Source organism: Mugil cephalus, chromosome 15 (assembly GCF_022458985.1).
Source record: "Mugil cephalus isolate CIBA_MC_2020 chromosome 15, CIBA_Mcephalus_1.1, whole genome shotgun sequence".
Taxonomy (NCBI): Eukaryota; Metazoa; Chordata; class Actinopteri; order Mugiliformes; family Mugilidae; genus Mugil; species Mugil cephalus.
In genome coordinates, this window is record NC_061784.1 from 8,128,543 (window position 1) to 8,146,426 (window position 17,884).

At 39.0% G+C, this 17,884-nt stretch overlaps 1 protein-coding gene across 4 annotated transcripts; it reads left to right on the top strand.

The window, feature by feature from the left end:
* The first annotated feature begins 1,901 nt into the window (after positions 1 to 1,901).
* igsf5a (immunoglobulin superfamily, member 5a) lies at positions 1,902 to 14,152 on the top strand. Of its 4 annotated transcripts, none has more exons than XM_047607238.1 (9): positions 1,902 to 1,991; positions 2,686 to 2,752; positions 5,063 to 5,377; positions 8,183 to 8,473; positions 10,302 to 10,430; positions 10,527 to 10,551; positions 10,642 to 10,730; positions 11,157 to 11,215; positions 13,531 to 14,152. In XM_047607238.1, exons 2-9 carry the CDS (start codon positions 2,695 to 2,697, stop codon positions 13,636 to 13,638), a joined length of 1,074 nt encoding a protein of 357 aa, XP_047463194.1. In that variant the 5' UTR covers positions 1,902 to 1,991; positions 2,686 to 2,694; the 3' UTR covers positions 13,639 to 14,152. The 4 variants fall into 4 exon arrangements, with proteins under 4 accessions (XP_047463194.1, XP_047463195.1, XP_047463196.1 ...); XM_047607239.1 differs by having other exon boundaries at positions 10,645 to 10,730; XM_047607240.1 differs by having other exon boundaries at positions 10,311 to 10,430.
* Positions 14,153 to 17,884: the final 3,732 nt, after the last annotated feature.

Genomic DNA, 17,884 nt, shown 5'->3' on the forward strand with positions numbered 1-17,884 from the left:
CAGTCACATCCCTAAATCTACATACACTGATCAGTCTGATCAGCAGCTTGTGTAACATTAAACATTCTATATGTACTTGATGGTGATTATTACAAAAGTCATCTAAATAATAAATCTATGACCATTCATAGTGCTAATTACACATTGTGCAAGTCCCAGGTACACAGGAAAATAAGATACATGAGAAAAGGGTAGGTCATAGGTCAAAAGTCACTGTCTGGACTGTGGCAGGGAAAATGTTGGCTGTCTTCCCACTCATTGTAATGATTATCTCCTTGAAAAGTAGCCTACTTGACCCTGATTCCACCACCACTATAAATAAGCCTGATTTGAGTCTGGGGAGCTCATAGGTCAGGAGCTTAACTATCTTTTCTCCAGTTGGAAGAAGATTAGTGTCAAAGTTTACATCATTCCAGTCCACTGACACGTATTTACCTGCTGGAAAATACCCCGGTGGAAATGAATGCATCTGAGTGACTTTGTGGTTGTGTGACATTCTGTATCTCTTGCTAAAATAAAGGTACATAAGTATCAACAGCAAAGTGAAACTAACTGTTCCCTGTTTATTTAATATTTGCATTATGTTATGAAACAAGATCGCCTACGTGTAATTACAATAAGCAATAAGGAAGTTGTAATCATGCACTCCCTTTTAAATGACTGGTGAGCGGGTAACTATACTATACGTCCAGTTGTTTCTGTGAAATTCCTTAACAGATGGTTCATCACACAGGAACACGTGAGAGGTCATCCTTGGAAGCTGTATGGAAGGCACTTTCAAAAATAATTAGTATGTGAATGAATGAAACATCTGTATATTGCAACTCAGCCTAACTTCAATCAGTCAGATCGTTTGTATCTGTCATCGCACTAGGCTGCCGTGAGTCCTGAAACATGTCCACATCTGTCACTGGTTCCTCTAATGATGATGATATGTTTATACATCTGTTGTTCAGCCACAAGCACATAGCTTGAGGAACGGTAAGAGGGATTGCCTTGTGATCTTGCTACTTTTGAGAGCGAGAATTCCTGAGGTCTCACAGCACTTGAAACCTGCTGAAAACTTGGCATCGCATTTTAAAAGGCGTCCAGCGGAGTTTTGATATTCACAGGGTAGAAACCACACACGTGGGCCCTTATAAATCCCACTGTGTGCACAGCTCATCTTTCTTTGAATCTTAGTAGCATACGCCAAAAATGGGACTAGCTGGGTTTAAGGGGCAACACATGTATTCATAGAACTGGAGTTATATCAAGTGACTACTGTTGTGTACATGTCCTGCCCTGGAACAAGAAGCTGTTGGTTATTACTTAAGGCAGAAGTTGTTAGGGACGTATGTATCCCCGAGGCTAAAAGCTGCCTGGGCTCGTTTTAAATGGCATAATTGAAATATTATTCCAGATATAAGCTTTTTTTTTTTTTTTTTAAACCAGGACTCCATAAATTATTTACAGCTCAAATGGAAGAGCTCTACAGCAGGTTTAAGCATTTAAAGCATTTTATTTATAGTTAGCAACATGCTAACATCAAGACAATCCAAGCACTGCACATCGGAACAAAAACAAAAAAATAGAACCCTTTAACTCAATAAGATAAGTAAAACATGTTTTTCAAAGCCTTTAATCGTGATGTATTTACACCACTCTGTTTATTCTGTTTTAGGACAGGCAATGTTTAGTACACCTTTATCAAAATTTACATGTACACAGTATAAAACTAAGCAGTGAGGTGGCAATTTTCATACTATTATAAGGTCGAGACAATAAAATGTACCGGTGCGGACACATCACCTCGTCTGTCTGTGCTGCAGCCGAGCAGCTGGGGCATTATTAGTCATAGCTGAGTAGATATGGGCTGGGTTTCGCTCACCAAGCCTGAACCTTGCTCTCTGGGAGAGTTTCACAGTTGCAGGTGGGGACCTACGGCTCACCTGTTGTTTCAGGAAATGGAAATTTGATCCAATGCACACACCACAGTCGGAAGTTACACGGTAAGTTTGTCCGAATGAAGATGCTATTACTTCGGTAGAATATTGAGGGAAAACGGAGATTATACATGGAGATGGTCATTTACATGCGTAGATATGAATCAAGCATGCATGTGCTACGTTAGATCAGCCTGGTTTAAAGTGAGGAAGAAGTGTAGTAGAGTTGATAGTATCATATCAAAGGGGAAATAATGTATAGATTTTCCTAATTACTGTTATTCATTTATTTCAACTGAACGATAAAGAGTAAAGCTAAAACTATATATTCTAGATTAACATAATTTATTATCGAATGTTTATTATTAGCATTGGGAAATTGTCCCAAACACAATTCTACGAGGAGGTTCAGTTACATCAGTTTGTCCAGAAGATCTTTTGTAGGAACATTAAAAAATATACGGTTACCCTCTGCACTTTTGTTGTTGGAACCACTTGAAAACGTCTTTCTTTCTGGGCCTGACCTAAGTTAAACAAATGCTGGAGATTGCCCAACTCACTTTCCAACAGACACAACTAAAATGTGCTAAACAGAACTTCAGTGCGATCCATCATAACTTCTTCAAATTGTTCCAGACAGAATCTAAAAAACAAAACATCTCTCTCTTCCTTTTAAGACCAGATTTCCAATAGCTTTTTCTCAACAATGTCAACAATAATTGTTCCTGTTTTTTATGGGTGTTTCCCTTTCATCCTTCAGATTAGCAGCATGAGTGATTCCAGGAAATGTCTCATCTACATCTGTTCTATACTGTGCTTCACTGGAGGTTAGTACTTCTTCAATTTTATTGAATAAATTACAAGGGTCAAATAATTCTATACTATACATTATATTTATATTGTATACAAAAAATATCTAAAAAACTTTATTAAGATGGCTATTTCACAATGACATAATTTAAAACATAAGTAGTAAAAAACAGGCACTGGGTTCCACCCCACACGTAGCAACAAACAGCCTAAAGAATGCTGTGACACTTTAATTATGAAATAGACATCTTAATAAAGGCTTTAATATATTTCTTCGAGCTTGGGGAGTGCCTTGGACTTTTCCTTCGAGACTTTGAAACACCTTGACTAAAAATGTAGCGTATAAAGTGTACACACTGTATATTTATTTCATGTCCATTCCACAAGGCCAAATTAAACTGTTTTGCCCAGTGGAACCAATTTGCTGCCGGACTCCTCGCATTGTTAGGTGGCATTTTTTATTATTTTAACAGACAAATAGGAACTGATGGTTAATCATTTAACTAACAGCTCTCTTGTACATGTTTCTTAAATGTAAATGTGTTTGATGATGGTAAAGACTCCTTTTTTGAGGTTTGCTGTGGTGGTCAGACAAAATCTTTTATGTTAACTGAATAATTATTATCGTTATACCCGATTAACCTAATTATTACACTGATTTGTTTGCTGCTGCCTTGTAGTCATCCCACGGTAAATAAAACCGGTTTATCCAGTCTTGAATGAACATCAACGTCTACTATACAATTTGATGACGTTGGTCTCATTGATACAATGAAAGACTGTAGAAAAGATCTGCACACCGGGAGAAGCTCCCATTTAAACTTTTATTGGATGAAAAACATACAAAGGATGCCATCTTAAATACCCATCACGCATCTCTCTCTGAGTAGAGAAACAGTTTATAGAAATATAATATAATATGAATACACATACGTCAAATTTATATCCAGTGACAATCCAGCATATGTATAAAGAGTGAGCCTACACACACACACACACACACACACACATGAATGATTCAATGTAGACCTTTCTTGACCTCTAAGAAAAATTTCATTCTTTGTCTAGCAGGCTTTGTTCACTCTGATATCACTGGGTTAACTGAACCAACAACCGTTGTTGTTCTTGTTTGCTTTCCACTCATCTGCCAAAAAATACTAATGGGTTTTTTTAAATGACTTGTGACCTGTTATGAATTTTACTGCATAACAATAGTGATATATAGTATAAGCTCAAACCTCACCAGTCTAGAGGGTCAAATTGATTTTTGTGCCCTCAGTAGTTATGAATTATTCCTCTTGGTGAACCCAACCCAGCTGTCACAAGTCTAATCAGTAGTTCCTGTCAAAATGTAAACAGTTGTGTTCATTTCCAGACGCTTGTAACCGTCTGAGGAACAGAAGAAGAGTTTCCCTTTTAAATCATGCAACAACATGGCAGCGTTAACGCTCAGTTTTATGAAGGATCAGTATAGATTAATGCTTTGTTTGAGTTTCAGTCTTGTCTAAAGCCAGCAAAACCAAGCCAATGTCCTTTGTTATATTTACATACCTTGAGCAAACTCAAACACTTCTCAAGCACTGATTTGGATGAAGAGTACTATGTGCTCCTGTAACATGCAGCACGCCTTCTCATTATCCTGAGTACTTTGACTGACTCAGTATTTCCTCGCTTTTCACCCCGCTGAGAGGTTTACTAATGCTGGTGCTCCACATTTGCTCTGGTGTGAACACCTGCAGTGCGCTGTACATCCAGTCTTCAGCATTCTGTTTCAAAATTCAATTCATTCCACACCCACTGATCACTTCAGCAGGAAAACCTGAATATATAAGCCTGAAGCTTCAATTAACGTTCACATCAATCTTATGAATGAATGCACACGTGATCATAATTGCTGCATTATATGATGCCGTCATGTCAACACAGAGCACGGTTGCAAAGGATTTACACTTTGGAAACTTTCATCATAAATTCACAGAGCTTATTGTGACATTTATTTGAATGGAATAAGCATAATCCATTTTCAATATTAATTCCTGCGCTTACATTAATCTCAACAGTAATCTTCATGTGAGGGTTCTGTGGTCGCAGCCCCATCAACCTGCACGGTGTAACCTGTGCTTGTAATTATCCATTCCTACCTGAATGCACAAGTCTCTAACCTCCTTATGCCACCTGTTACACTCATACATTATACTGTAGCAGCTAACTCACCTGTGATAGAGCTATAATTGTACACACTCCCCGGATACACACTAAACATATCTGCACTCTGCACTCTACAGAGTGTTGCAATGTTCTGACATATTGTCCCTTTTTTCGTCCAGCTGCGTCGCAAGAGTTCCAGCTGGAGCCTCAGAATTTATTTGTGCTGAAAGACTCTGATGCCCAGTTCCGCGTCACCATACAGGGACCATGGGAGGTCATGACCTGGGATGTCGGAGACGTTCAAGTCCTCACGTTACCAATAAACAGTCCTAGCATCCCGGCTACAGGACGGTTTGAGGCCAGCTTCTGCGTTACTGACGACACAAGCTGTGTGCAGTTCACCATCATCAACACCACCCGCAATGATACAGGACGGGTTGCCTGCACAGTGCAAAACAGACCTGGGCAAAAAGTAGCACAACTTCATGTACAAGGTGGGTTATTAACACATATCAAGCTGTGCGTTCTGTTTATGTGTTTAATGAATTTGTGGCAGGCTGGTGTTTGGATTTTGAGACTATTTTTAACCTGAGTGCGGAGGAGAAAGTTCCCTAAACTTCAGAGTGTCTGGAGTATCCTCATCCTGAAACTTATTCTCACTGATGATATAAAAGCAGTGTTGAGCGAGTTGTCTAGTCTAGTCTGTACTCTGGAGGGCAGCAGCAGTCTCCATGTGTCTGTCTCCCTATAAGCTTCTCGCATGTAAGAATAGGGTGGCTGTTGACGAAGAGAAACAAAAATCCTGAGCGTAAATGAGAGAAAATTTCTTTTGAAGATATTTTAGATGTCTTTGACCATGTTGCTGGACTCAAAGGACATCTAAACCAGTTGTCTCTGGCCAGCAGGCTACAATTATTAAAGTTACACTGAAACAACATGTGAAAATATGAGGGAATCACTTCACGGGGACCGATTTGTGTCTCGATGCGGAAAAAACATCCAGCATATTTATCCAACCTGATTTTAACAATATAGTTCCATTCAGGGTGGAACAATAATTAGAAATGCTATTGCAACAGCTGTGTTATTGAAGACAGCACAAGAGAGAGAGAGAGAAAATCTCTACAGTAACATTTCCAGTGTATAATCCAATCGACCTCATTTAAAGCAGTGTGATGAAATATTTAAAAAAAACAAAAAAACAAGTCTGAATATAGTTTAGACACACAGGCCTCTGTCTTGAAGACATTTGCATGGAGAGCAGAAAACGTAAATGAGTGAAGGACTCAGCAATGAACATCATCCTTTAGTATAACTGATGTGTAATGTATGTCTGCAGGGAGGATTATTGTTCACAAAAGTAGGACATGTTCAAACACACAGAAGTGGAGATGTGCGGCCTGAAAGAAAATGCCTAGAGTTCTGTAAAATAAAATTTAGAAAAATCTGGCTGTGAAACATTTCAACAGGTCACCTTGCACGTCTGGCCAACATCTTTAGCTTTGAATACTGTAAGGCAGCTTCAAACCAAGCCCTTACACAGCAGTGTGTGTCTCCATCAGTATACGAAGAACTAAACCTGTTTGTTATCTGATTGTAATCTCACTGTGTAACATCTGGTGAAGTGGTATTGATTGGGAAGTGGTATTGGAACTCCATGCTGCTGATCAAGATCTCTTAGGGCCTGATTACTTTTTCTGCTATGGGGACGTTATCGATAGACAGTCAATTGGTAAATACTGTGAAGAAAGTCTTATATTGAGGGAATACACATATTGAGAATATATTCTCAAAATCATCCGTGTCTTCTATTCATGTCCAACTTTAGCCAAAAACATTACGACCACCTCTGACTAATGCCCGATTTGTCCTTTGGTGGCCACGAAAACAGCTCAGACACATAGAGGCCTTGAGTCTAAATGACCAACAAAAGTGTCCTGTGTTGTCAGGCAGTAAGACATCAGTGGTCCAGATAGTTGCAAGTTGGAGCTGCTTAATAATGATAGATACTCACCACAGCCATAATGGTTTACATCTAACCATTCTCCCACTTACAACACATTAACTTTGAGAGCCATCAGTTAACATATATGATGTTTCAGACCTTAACATTCACCTGTTCAGCATAGTTGAAACAAATAAGATATATTTATTTATGATAAAAGTCTCTTTATATTATAACTATCCCTTTTTGATAAGAACTTACAATCAGCGGATCATCAATCCACGACCTTCCACCATATCGTCTCTTTATTACTGTACTTTGTACCATTCAGTCTGTAAACATATAAAGTTGGATTATTCTTTAGAAAATCCTCATTACTGATTGAATACAAAGAACCCCCCTTCAGGCAGCACTGTTGTTTTTCTGTCCCGACTGTCTAACCGCGCGCTGTAAACAGTTCCATGGTACTTGAGGTTTCTGTGATGTGTTACTGATCAGACTGTCAACAAGTCCCAGTAATGTGTTGTTTGGTCTTGCTCAGACGCCACACAAAAACTTGTGATAAAATTTTATTTGACAGCGACTAACAGAACAAGTTTGTTCAGCAAATAATAAGCAAAAGTTAATTCCAATGTTGATCCCAGTGACAAAGACACCACAGAATAAACCATACAGAAAATCAAAAGAACAAGGAGGAGTCAACCCTTTGAACACACCCTTGTATCTTTGCACGCGGCATGCTGCTAGTCAGACACGTGTTAATATTCAAATACACTAACTCATACCCTATTAAGTGAGCTTACCAGTCAGCTCTCGTCTCTGCACCGTTGGTACTATCTGTGATCACTGTCTGCATGAGCTTGCACACACCCACTTTATCCTCAGTCCCTTGTACTGGACCTTCCGTATGTGGTTGAAATGATAATAAATAATCTCTTGACCTTGAGTTTCCAAACTAGAACCAGACGGGTCTCATGTAGGCCCTGCAGACTGTGGCTATCTTCCTGTGGCTCCACCTAGTCAAGCATAAACAATGCACATGCCCTTTAAATAGGAAGTTTTTACCTAGTTTTGTGGTTTTTGCTGCATTTGTTTCTCTTTGGCACTAAGATGACACACATGAGACTAACTGCAGCGCTCATATTCACGAATGTTGGAACTAATGAGAGCGGCAAGGATCATTTGTAGTTTTTGTTTTCGTCATGGGATCATGTGCCAGCGACTATGAAATACATCACAGCAAAATAGTTATTATTTTAGATTATTAAACATGGTGTCACTACCCAGCGACAAAGTTGTCCACTGGGTTAAAATCCTTAAAAACATGCTGTCTCTCCTTGTCTTTATTCGTCAGAGAGCGGTACAGTCAGTATCCTCGGAGGTGACACAACGGTTCCGCAGGATGAGCAGGTGGAGTTCCAGTGTGTAACATCTGCTTGGTTCCCCACGCCTACCATCACTTGGAACCAAAATGGTGAAGCTGTGAACAGCAGCCTGTACAACACCACCAGCGTGGCTGACGGGGATTTCTTCAACGCCACCAGTGTCCTGAAATTCCAGGCAGTGAGGAACACGACAGTCCAATGTCTGGCAACCATACCGGCGCTAACTAACCCAGTATCCAGCTCTGTCTTCATGGTGGTTGGTAAGAAAAGTCTCTCCCAGCTTTTCTTTTTGTGATTAACACGTTTCAAAAGAAGAGTTCAACCTACTAAACACACGAGGATTATGATGTGAAAACATTGTTCTCTTGTGCCCTCTGGTGGCTGTATAAAAATGACAAACCGTACATTCAGTATTCAGTCAAACTATTCTTATTATTTAAACACCTCTACTATGGACATTTCAATACACGTGTAAAACACTGTATAAAGCTTCCTGTGCTGGAAAACAGTGACATTTTATAAACAGTCCTCAAGGAGAGTGCTCATACAAATTCAAATTGGAGAAAGTACGTACCCACTCACATTTTCCACAAGATGGCTATAGATAGCTATAGCACTTAATGAGATAATGTCAATACAATTTACAAATGCACTTTTTTTGTCTATATTCATATGAAGGTTTCACTCTGAGACTATTTGCTATGAGTAACAAAACTCAAACACAAGACATGTTAGGAAACAAATCAAGAGGTTATAGCCGGTTACAGAGACAGGAAAACCACAAGGGCTGCAAGTAAGACTAACTGAAAGACAAGTAAAGGATTATGATAAAATAAATCAGGAAATACGAGAAAAAAAAAACAAACTGTATAACAGAATAAAAGTACAAAACTCAATATCGGGACATACAGTATGTATAATTCAAAGTCTGATTAAACTTTTGGAATAGATTATAGGCCACAAATAGACACTACGTTTTGAGAAAGAAGAATAAGGGAAATAAAAACATCACCGTCTCTGGTTCTTCTGAAACTTTTCTTTAAACCAGAGGTATCAAACATACGATCTGCAGGCCAAACCCAGTCCTCCAGAGGTTCCTGACCTGCAGGATGTGTTTGCAAACTGTGAAAATTACACAAAAGACTTGAACTGAAATTGTTCAATAAAATTGGCGCGAGTTCCTAATTTGTCCACTAGGGGGTCACACTGTTTTAGTTGTGCATATAACACAACACTGAGACTCAAAGCTAAGCAGCAGTCACAGCAATGAGCTGAAATTGCATTTATTATTATTTTTTTATAGGATGGGTCATTCAGTTTAAACATTTTCATAATTTACCTGTTCTTCTTTGCACTAAAACAAACTGAAACATTTGTAGTTTTTTATGTTATTATTATGATGTTATGTTACTGGTGCTTGAGATCAAATTGTGCCGTATGTGGTACTTTGAACCAAAACGAGTTTGAAACACCTGCTTTAAACTGTCCATTGACTGTGCTGCTTTGTCTGAAATCATTTCTTTATTACCCCTCTACTGCATTAATGCACATTTCTAAGCCAGCGTCTTGTGAATGACTGGGATTCCACAAATAGACCTGTTTACCTGATGACCCGGGTAACTGAAGATGAAATCGGTTTTTAACTCAATATAAAACCCATTCAACATACTGTATGATGTATAGAAATTACATTAACAACAATAAACCTGAGCGTAGGGTTTCAGTCAAGCACAGAGACCAGGCCTTTTAAACAAGATGTAGTCCTGAGTCAAAGAAGAAAGAAAGACAAATTTAATTTTAATGGGGAGGGGCGAGAGTTTAAGTTTTGTTTGTTTTTGTGTTTATATATTAAAGCTAAAATGTTCTGGTGGCTCAGAGAAGCCAGTGGATTTAAAGCACCATTGCTTCCAGTGACAGCAAGGTGCAAATCTCTGTCTATACTATGTCCACAGAGAGAAAATCAGGACTAAACCTATCACCACAAATTTCATACTGAAAACAAATACATGTGCAACACTGTCTATTCACAGATTTTAGTGCATGTCTAGGTCTATGTGTAGGTCTTTGACCCTTCCATTTCTCATTCAGATGCAACAGTTCCCGTGCCTCCTGACTGGACTGTGCTGATAGCTGTGGTTGTGTCCTTTGGAGGTTGTGCCCTGCTGGTTTTACTCATAATTGCAATCGTCTACTGCTGCAAACGCAGGAAACAAAAACGTAAGGCACTCATCATATAAATCCTTAGTCATATCACAGCTCAATCAGAAACATAATAAATCAAAACTTAATCTGATATCCTACGATCTCCTCTAGAAACCAACTACCAAGACGAAATGAGGTAAGTTTTGTCATTAGTTCTTCATTCTACAGCTACACATATATGAGTTTCTTCATGAACTAAAATGCTCGGTTGTTTATTTGTGTGCAGCAGGAGGGTGAGGACACAGAGCGTGGTGAGCGTGTCTGGACAGAGACAGGGAAGAGTGAACAACGCGTACACACCGGACAGTCAGACAAGTAAGACTGGATGCAAACACAGACACTGAAATGCAACTCTGTATACCATGTGTATTTCTAATATAATGACAGACAATCTATGCAGTATAATGAAGCCCAAACCTGTCTCTTCTATTCATGGCTGGATTCACAACTTAACCCTAACCCTAATCCTAACCCCTAACCCTAACCCCTAATCCTATGCACGACATAAGGAGAGGATAAACTGAAATAAGGCTTCTGGCACAAGGCCCCTCTTAAAGATAGAATAACTAATAATGCAGAACCCAACTGTACTTAGATTGTACAACAGTCCAAACAAACAATGACCAAATGACGAAAAAGCAACTAACACAGACAAAATATAGTTTTGGAACCCTTTGAGTCTAAGGCTGCGGGCAAGTTGCACATTGTCATCTTACTACTGTTTCTCTTCTTTGTCCACAGGTGTCGCTCCCAGTGAAGTCAGTGACTTTGACCAGGAAAAGGTCTACAGTGTTATTACGGTAGGCTCAGGTGTTATTTGGTACAAAGCAAACACTATCAGTATCAGAATGTTTAGGTCCAACGAGGCACATGCAGTACATCAGGTCTAAGGTTGCTTCCAATCTATTCTTATGAAAGTGGCCCACTGATGCACAAAATATGTGACATTACCATCTGTTTAAAAATGAACCTGACACATATGACCAGTTCACTGTGTTGTGGGAATACTGAAAGAAAATCAGGTCACCTCACCTTTGGTCTAAAACAGGCATGTCAAACTCAGTTTGGCTCTGGGGCCAGATCCAGACTTTCTGTTCTCAGGTGGGCCGGATCAGCAAAAGAATGTCAACTCCAAATATTTAGCTTTGTTTTTCAGTACTATGCTTTATCATTCAGCCTACATTTGTAGCCTACCCTACATATTATAATCACGGATGACAAGGGATCTTTTCTAAGCACAACACATTTATTCAAAAACAATGGGGAAAAAAATGATTTTTCATGTTTGGCCGTGAATGTGTTAACAACTGGTTTATTTTAACAGTTGAGTGAATGCAGTTTTACACCTGAACCAACTCACCACACTAAACAAACTCAAGTGGGAGCTATAAAAAAAAAATATTTTCGCCTTAATTGTCATACTGCTTTGAAATAAATTAAAAAAGAAATACAAAATAAAATAAAATAAATAAATAAATAATAAAAAAGTTATAGCAGTGCATGGGCAATAGGATTAGACTACATCAGATCAAACTACTAGGCTGGGCCTACTGAAGTTGAGAATATACTGCATAATTTTAATTGTCTTTAATATGACATACTTGTCTTTATGATGAGTGGCGCCGAATATTAAACTCTTTGAACACTGCAACTTGCTGATTACATACCAAGCACACTGGTTTTGCATTCACTTCTGTGAATAAATACTTCTCGGTCCATTTCTCCTGGAAAACTCTGCACTCCGTGTCCACTCTTCTTTTTTTTGACAGTGCCATTTTGGGAAGGGTGTGTTGACCGATAACTTGTTTCATAGGGGTGAATGGTGAAGCAAGATTGCCGGTTTATTTTTACTTGGACACATCACGTTGCGAATGTTTATTTCCTGTGACTAACTCGTGTCAGTGCCCCATGCTTGACGTGAGCGCTTTTACACATTTACTGCCCTCTAGCGGCCGGAGGGAGCATTTGGTTTGTATTTATGTTAAAAAATCACAACTTTTAATAGAAATTAGCTAGAGACTCGCTTCTTTTTTTGACATACCCAGAAATTTATGCCGGGCCGGATTAAATGACCCAACGGGCCGGGTCCGGCCCGCGGGCCGTATGTTTGACATGCCTGGTCTAAAGGATGTGATGCCGCTCAAGCAGTAACAAGGGTCGGGTGATAGTTCTTAGCTTCGTGTGGCCAGCTTCCGTACCCATTTGCTTTGTCTTCTGGTGTCTGAACACACCACAGGAAGGAGTCTATCACCATGCTAGCAGCTCTGTTAAGCTGTAAATAAACACGGCAGAGCTTTGAAGAAAATGCAACAGTACAATCAGTACAAATGTGATGATTTTGATTTGGCAATTTTTATCCTAGTTTAGCATCATTAGTTTTGCTGGTAATTAACCATAAAAATAAGAGTTATTAAATTTCCTTGTGAGGGCACAATAAATAATGATACAAATCACCTGTAAATTTAACCAATAGTTGTCTAAGGCAATAGAAATACAAAAATAGACATCGACCCCTTAAGGTGATGCGCTGACTGACTGATGGACATTATATTACAGTAATGGGTACAATGTTAGCATTTATTTCATCATTTATTACACACTAAGGCCGATGTTGTTTACACCGTTTTCCCCAGATTCCGATACTGTACACCACACAATAATAGAAACTCAATGCTTACAAAATTGTTCTTGCAAGAATAAATTAGAGCAATTCATACGCTGTACGCCTGAGAGGTGATTTATATAGATCACTTTGCCCTAACAAATGAAATGAAGAAATTGCCAGCCCCATGAATTTATTAACATTAATTACAGAGATGTAATCATTCTACGTGTCTGTGGTACATATGGATGATTAATTGCTTGATCATTCGACTAATTTCAGTAATGAATAACGTACCTCATAAACAAATACATTATTCAAGTCCTCAATTACAGCCTAATCATTTCAAGCCGACGCAACGTAGTTCATGTGTTCTGTGGATTTTAATCCACACTCTCTGATAAAATGGGACAGAATGGTAAGACTGTTCCACACTGTTAGATATGGACACTTTAAGAAGCAAGAAAGATGCATTGTCAGCAGCGCTGAGTGTGGTTTGCTTTTCTGTTGTAGTTGCCTGACATTTTGCACAGCCACTATGTGGAAAATAGCGACGGCGGCCCCTACAACACTGTGGACGAAACCGGCTTCAGGAAACACAGACATGTCACAATTGTGTGAAGTTGAAGACAGAAAGAGGAGGAATGAGCCTAGGATCAAACTTGCACTACACCTCAAAGCTTGGCTGCTTTGGTTTCTAAAGACTAGATGAAAACAATGACTGGATCTGCCCGTAAACCAAAGACTGATTTACTAAAATAACACCTTGAAAGTTGTGCCAACACAATTTGTACTTTCAGAATTACCCTGAAAAGTACTATACTGAAAGATTGGAGATTGTGTTCTTTATTCAATGTACATGTTTTCATTTTCATTGAGATACTATGTATTTTAAATTAAATATTTAAACAATGTAATATTCTTTACGTCTTCCACATTTGTAAATATCTTGAATGTAATTCTCTGTATTATTTTGTGGAGAAGTGTTGGCCCCTTCCTGATTTCTTATTTTTTCACATGTTGGTCATACATAAATGTTGCAGATCTTCAACCAAATTTAAATATAAGACAAAGAACAAAATGCAGTTTTTAAATAAATGTTTTTCATTATTAAAGTGAAAAAAATCCAAACCTACCCTGTGTGAAAAAGTGTTTGGGCCTCCTGTAGAAACATAAGAACCTGAGTTCAATTTCTCTAGTCACTCCCAGGCCTGATTACTGCCATACATGTTCTCAATCAAGAACCACTTCAACAGGACCTGCCTGACAAAGTGAAGTAGACCAAACGTTTCACAGAAGCTAGACATCATGCCGAGATCTAAAGAATGTCAGGAACAAATGAGAAAGAAAGTAATTGAGATCCATCAGTCTGGAAAAGATTATAAACCCATTTCTAAAACTTTGGGACTCCAGCAAACCACAATGAGAACTATTATCCACAAATGGTGAAAACATGAAACAGTGGTGAACCTTCCCAGGAGCGGCCAGCCGACCAAAATGACCCCAAGAGCGCAGCGACGACTCTTCCAAGAGGCCAAAATTCCTCCACGGCTCTGTAAAAGACTCATTGTAAGTTAAGTTATTGCAAATGCTTGATTGCAGTTGTTGCTGCTAAGGGTGACCCAGCCAGTTATTAGGAGCAGTCACTTTTCAACCCAGGGCCATATAGCTGCAGATTTTTTTCCCCCTTAATAATAAAAACCTTCATTTAAAAACTGTTTTTTTTTTGCTTTATCTGTAACTAATGTTTAAATTTGTTTGATTATCTGAAACATTAAAGTGTTACAAACGTGCAAAAAATATAAGAAATCAGGAAGGGGGCAAAAACTTTTTCACACCACTGTATGTATGTCCTCTGAAAACAATCAGACGTAAAAAAAAAAAAAAAAAAACACAGCTAAAACAACACACAAATCATGAGTGGATGAATTTGACACTGAATATTCCACATATATGTACACATTGTTTCACAGCAGAAACAAAAAATGACTAAGGGCAATGGTGAAAAAAAAGACCTGTTGGCATTTAACCTGATTTGCAGTAACATGAGATTGTAAAATCTATGGAGCCCTTTAGCTGAGATGAGTCCAATCAAAGACATATTGATTTAGTTGTTGCGTGAAAGCACAATTCCCCAAGAGCTGGATGTAAATATCAGTTTTGCTGTAGAATGAGGGCTCCCTGTCTGAGTGGTGTAATCCCAACAGTGGGCCATGAGATAAACTGGAGAGGTGGTCCACGCTGTACATGGTTTACAGGAGAGGGAAGAAATAACATATTCCTGGTACGTTGTTCATTTTCCGTACTTCCTTCTCATTTTTTTCTTGAGCTCAGGCTTGTTTTTTGATAAATGTGGACATTTACTCTCTAAAGTAAAGATGAGACAAATACTTTTTTTTTCATTTAAAAGAGAACAAATGGTCATATCTGAATGACCACTGCAGCTGGTGATAGAAGACTGTGTGATAACATTAACATAGGCACATGCCAGAAAAGTTAGAAATCCCTGCTGTAACACAATCTAAACATATCTGGTATGGAAGTGCATTCAGTGGCCCAACCTTTTATGGCTCTTGGCTTTTGCAAGGCTCAACCAGCTGAACTCAGATGACCTTTTGCGAGGACATAAATCAACCTGGCTGAGCCAGAGACAAGCCAGCAATGATGCCGCTCACTGTGTATTAGTTAGGTGATAACAGACATCATGGCATCATTATCATTCTCAGTAATGTAATTAGAGGTTCCGTTTAATCTGTGACTAGATTTAATGACAGTCTGGGGTGAGATCGGGAGCTTCTTGGTTATAGGTTTGCGACTGAATACTTTATCCCACTCTAGATGCCTTGAGGTTTATATTTGACCAGCAGATTTGTCAACAGATTCAAGGGTTTGCCTCCTGCAGTGGAAAAGCTCCATCACTCTGACTGCCTGTTTACCCAAGGCTCATTCGGAGTACATGGTCGTGTCTTTTTCTGGGACAAATGTGGTCCAGCAGTTTTTCCTAAAAGGTCCCCAGACAAACAGGAGCTAGATTTATAAACGCTGATACGCTCAAACTCAAATTAACAGTTTTCTGTATGGACATTTGGTGGCCGAAATAGGCAGTAAACATGGTGCTGACGTGTTTTTGTGGAGTAAAGTTAATAGCGGAAACTTGTTAGCAAACAGATTAATTACATAAAGGACATAAAGATACAGTTTTAGCCTCTATGTAGCCTGACAGTTAGAACTCTTGATAAATTCCTGTTCATAAAGCTTAATTACTCTACTTTACTGCACCTTTCATCCACACACAGGACTGAATTCAGAAAGATCTGGGCATTACATTACATAATAATTATTATTACCATTATTATTAACAGTGAGGGAGGACATGATTCTGATACAGAGCAGAAGCCGTCATGGTGAGTCGGTCTTGGCAGACATGTCTACTTTAATGCCTCGTGGCATCTCTGTCTGGACAGATGATGGGAGTGATTCAGAGCAGAGCACCGACATGCTGAGGAGGTTGGTTGGGGCGTCTTGATGAGGAGTACGACTTGCTGTAAGAACTTTTCAGGTCTGGGAAACCCAACACTAAATCCAATTACCTGCACTGTTTGTGTCTCAGTATTGGGAACCCCATTAGAGCCAGTAATGTTCTCTTCAATTTAGCTTCTTTTACATGGGATAGATGGCATAAATATGAAAGGAGATCTTCAGTTTTACATTTAATCTGAGACCTGTGTTGCTTCAGTTGAGCTTTTCTGAGAAGGGATGACTATATTTATTTCCTCTGTGCTTTTCAAACCATTATTGCAATTAACAGCGTTGTAATTTGACCTGATGGGCAGAAAACAGAGCTCCACTAGGCCTCCTAAATATAGATGTCTGGCAGTGGCTGAAAGAGTTAATGAATGGAGCCACTAAAATTAATGAATACAGCTATGGTAATGACTATTGATAAGCCATATATAGAGTGGGTTGTCGAGTCATTCTGGCTTTCAGGGCCCTTCTCTAAGCAGTTTTACCATTACATAAGAAACGTCTAGCAAATTAATCTCCCAAAGCAGACTTCAATCATCAAATTGGCTATCTGCAGGGAGCTGGGATGGCACGCACACCTCCCGCTGGAATAAGCCTCTGGCTGTCAGCACATAATGGAAAGTAAAGTGTTGCAGGAATAACCTGCGAAATATTGGCTGCTATTGATTAGTAAATACAGCACTTTCAAAATCAGCTCGGTCCCATTCTAACATGAATGGGATTTTGAACATTTAACAAAGGCTGTATTTTATTTTGGATTCTTTTGTGCACTATTTCTAACATTAATCACACTGAGCTGCAAGGATTTGCAGGAATATACAAAATGCAAACCGAGGTTGGTCTTTTAGAGCTATTGGATATGTTTGTCTCAGGGGGACAATAATAGTTTTACATCACTATATACTGGAGTTAGTAGTAGCAGAAATGAACGGTTAAATTCATCATTGAACATATATAACATAGACAACAATGCAAATGTGCTATAATATCTTTAGATGGAATCTACTGCATGTGACATGGTTATAATGACTTGTGGCTCATCTTAGACGTCACCTTATAAAGTGACAGAGAAGTTCCAATTAATCTCCAGCCTGTTTCTTCAGGAGGAGCAGAATGATAATGGCTTTTGAGGTGGTGGCTATTTTGCTTATAAAGGCCTCAGCCTCATTACTAGAGTCATAATGAAGTTGTCTGACAGTCAGGCTGAAGTAACGAGGGAAGCCTGTACTCGCAAACACTAACTTAGACTGCAAAGAGAGAACGAGTGACTGCCCGTCGTGTCAGATTGCCAATACGTCTTCAGTACGCGGAGGTCTAGACATCAGAAAGAGTTAGCAGGTTT

Coding starts and splice junctions, on each gene's coding strand:
- igsf5a (XM_047607238.1), top strand. CDS start 2,695: ATGAGTGATTCCAGGAAATGTCTCATCTACATCTGTTCTATACTGTGC. Junction 2,753..5,062: donor TATACTGTGCTTCACTGGAG/GTTAGTACTTCT, acceptor TTTTTCGTCCAG/CTGCGTCGCAAGAGTTCCAG. Junction 8,474..10,301: donor CTCTGTCTTCATGGTGGTTG/GTAAGAAAAGTC, acceptor TTTCTCATTCAG/ATGCAACAGTTCCCGTGCCT.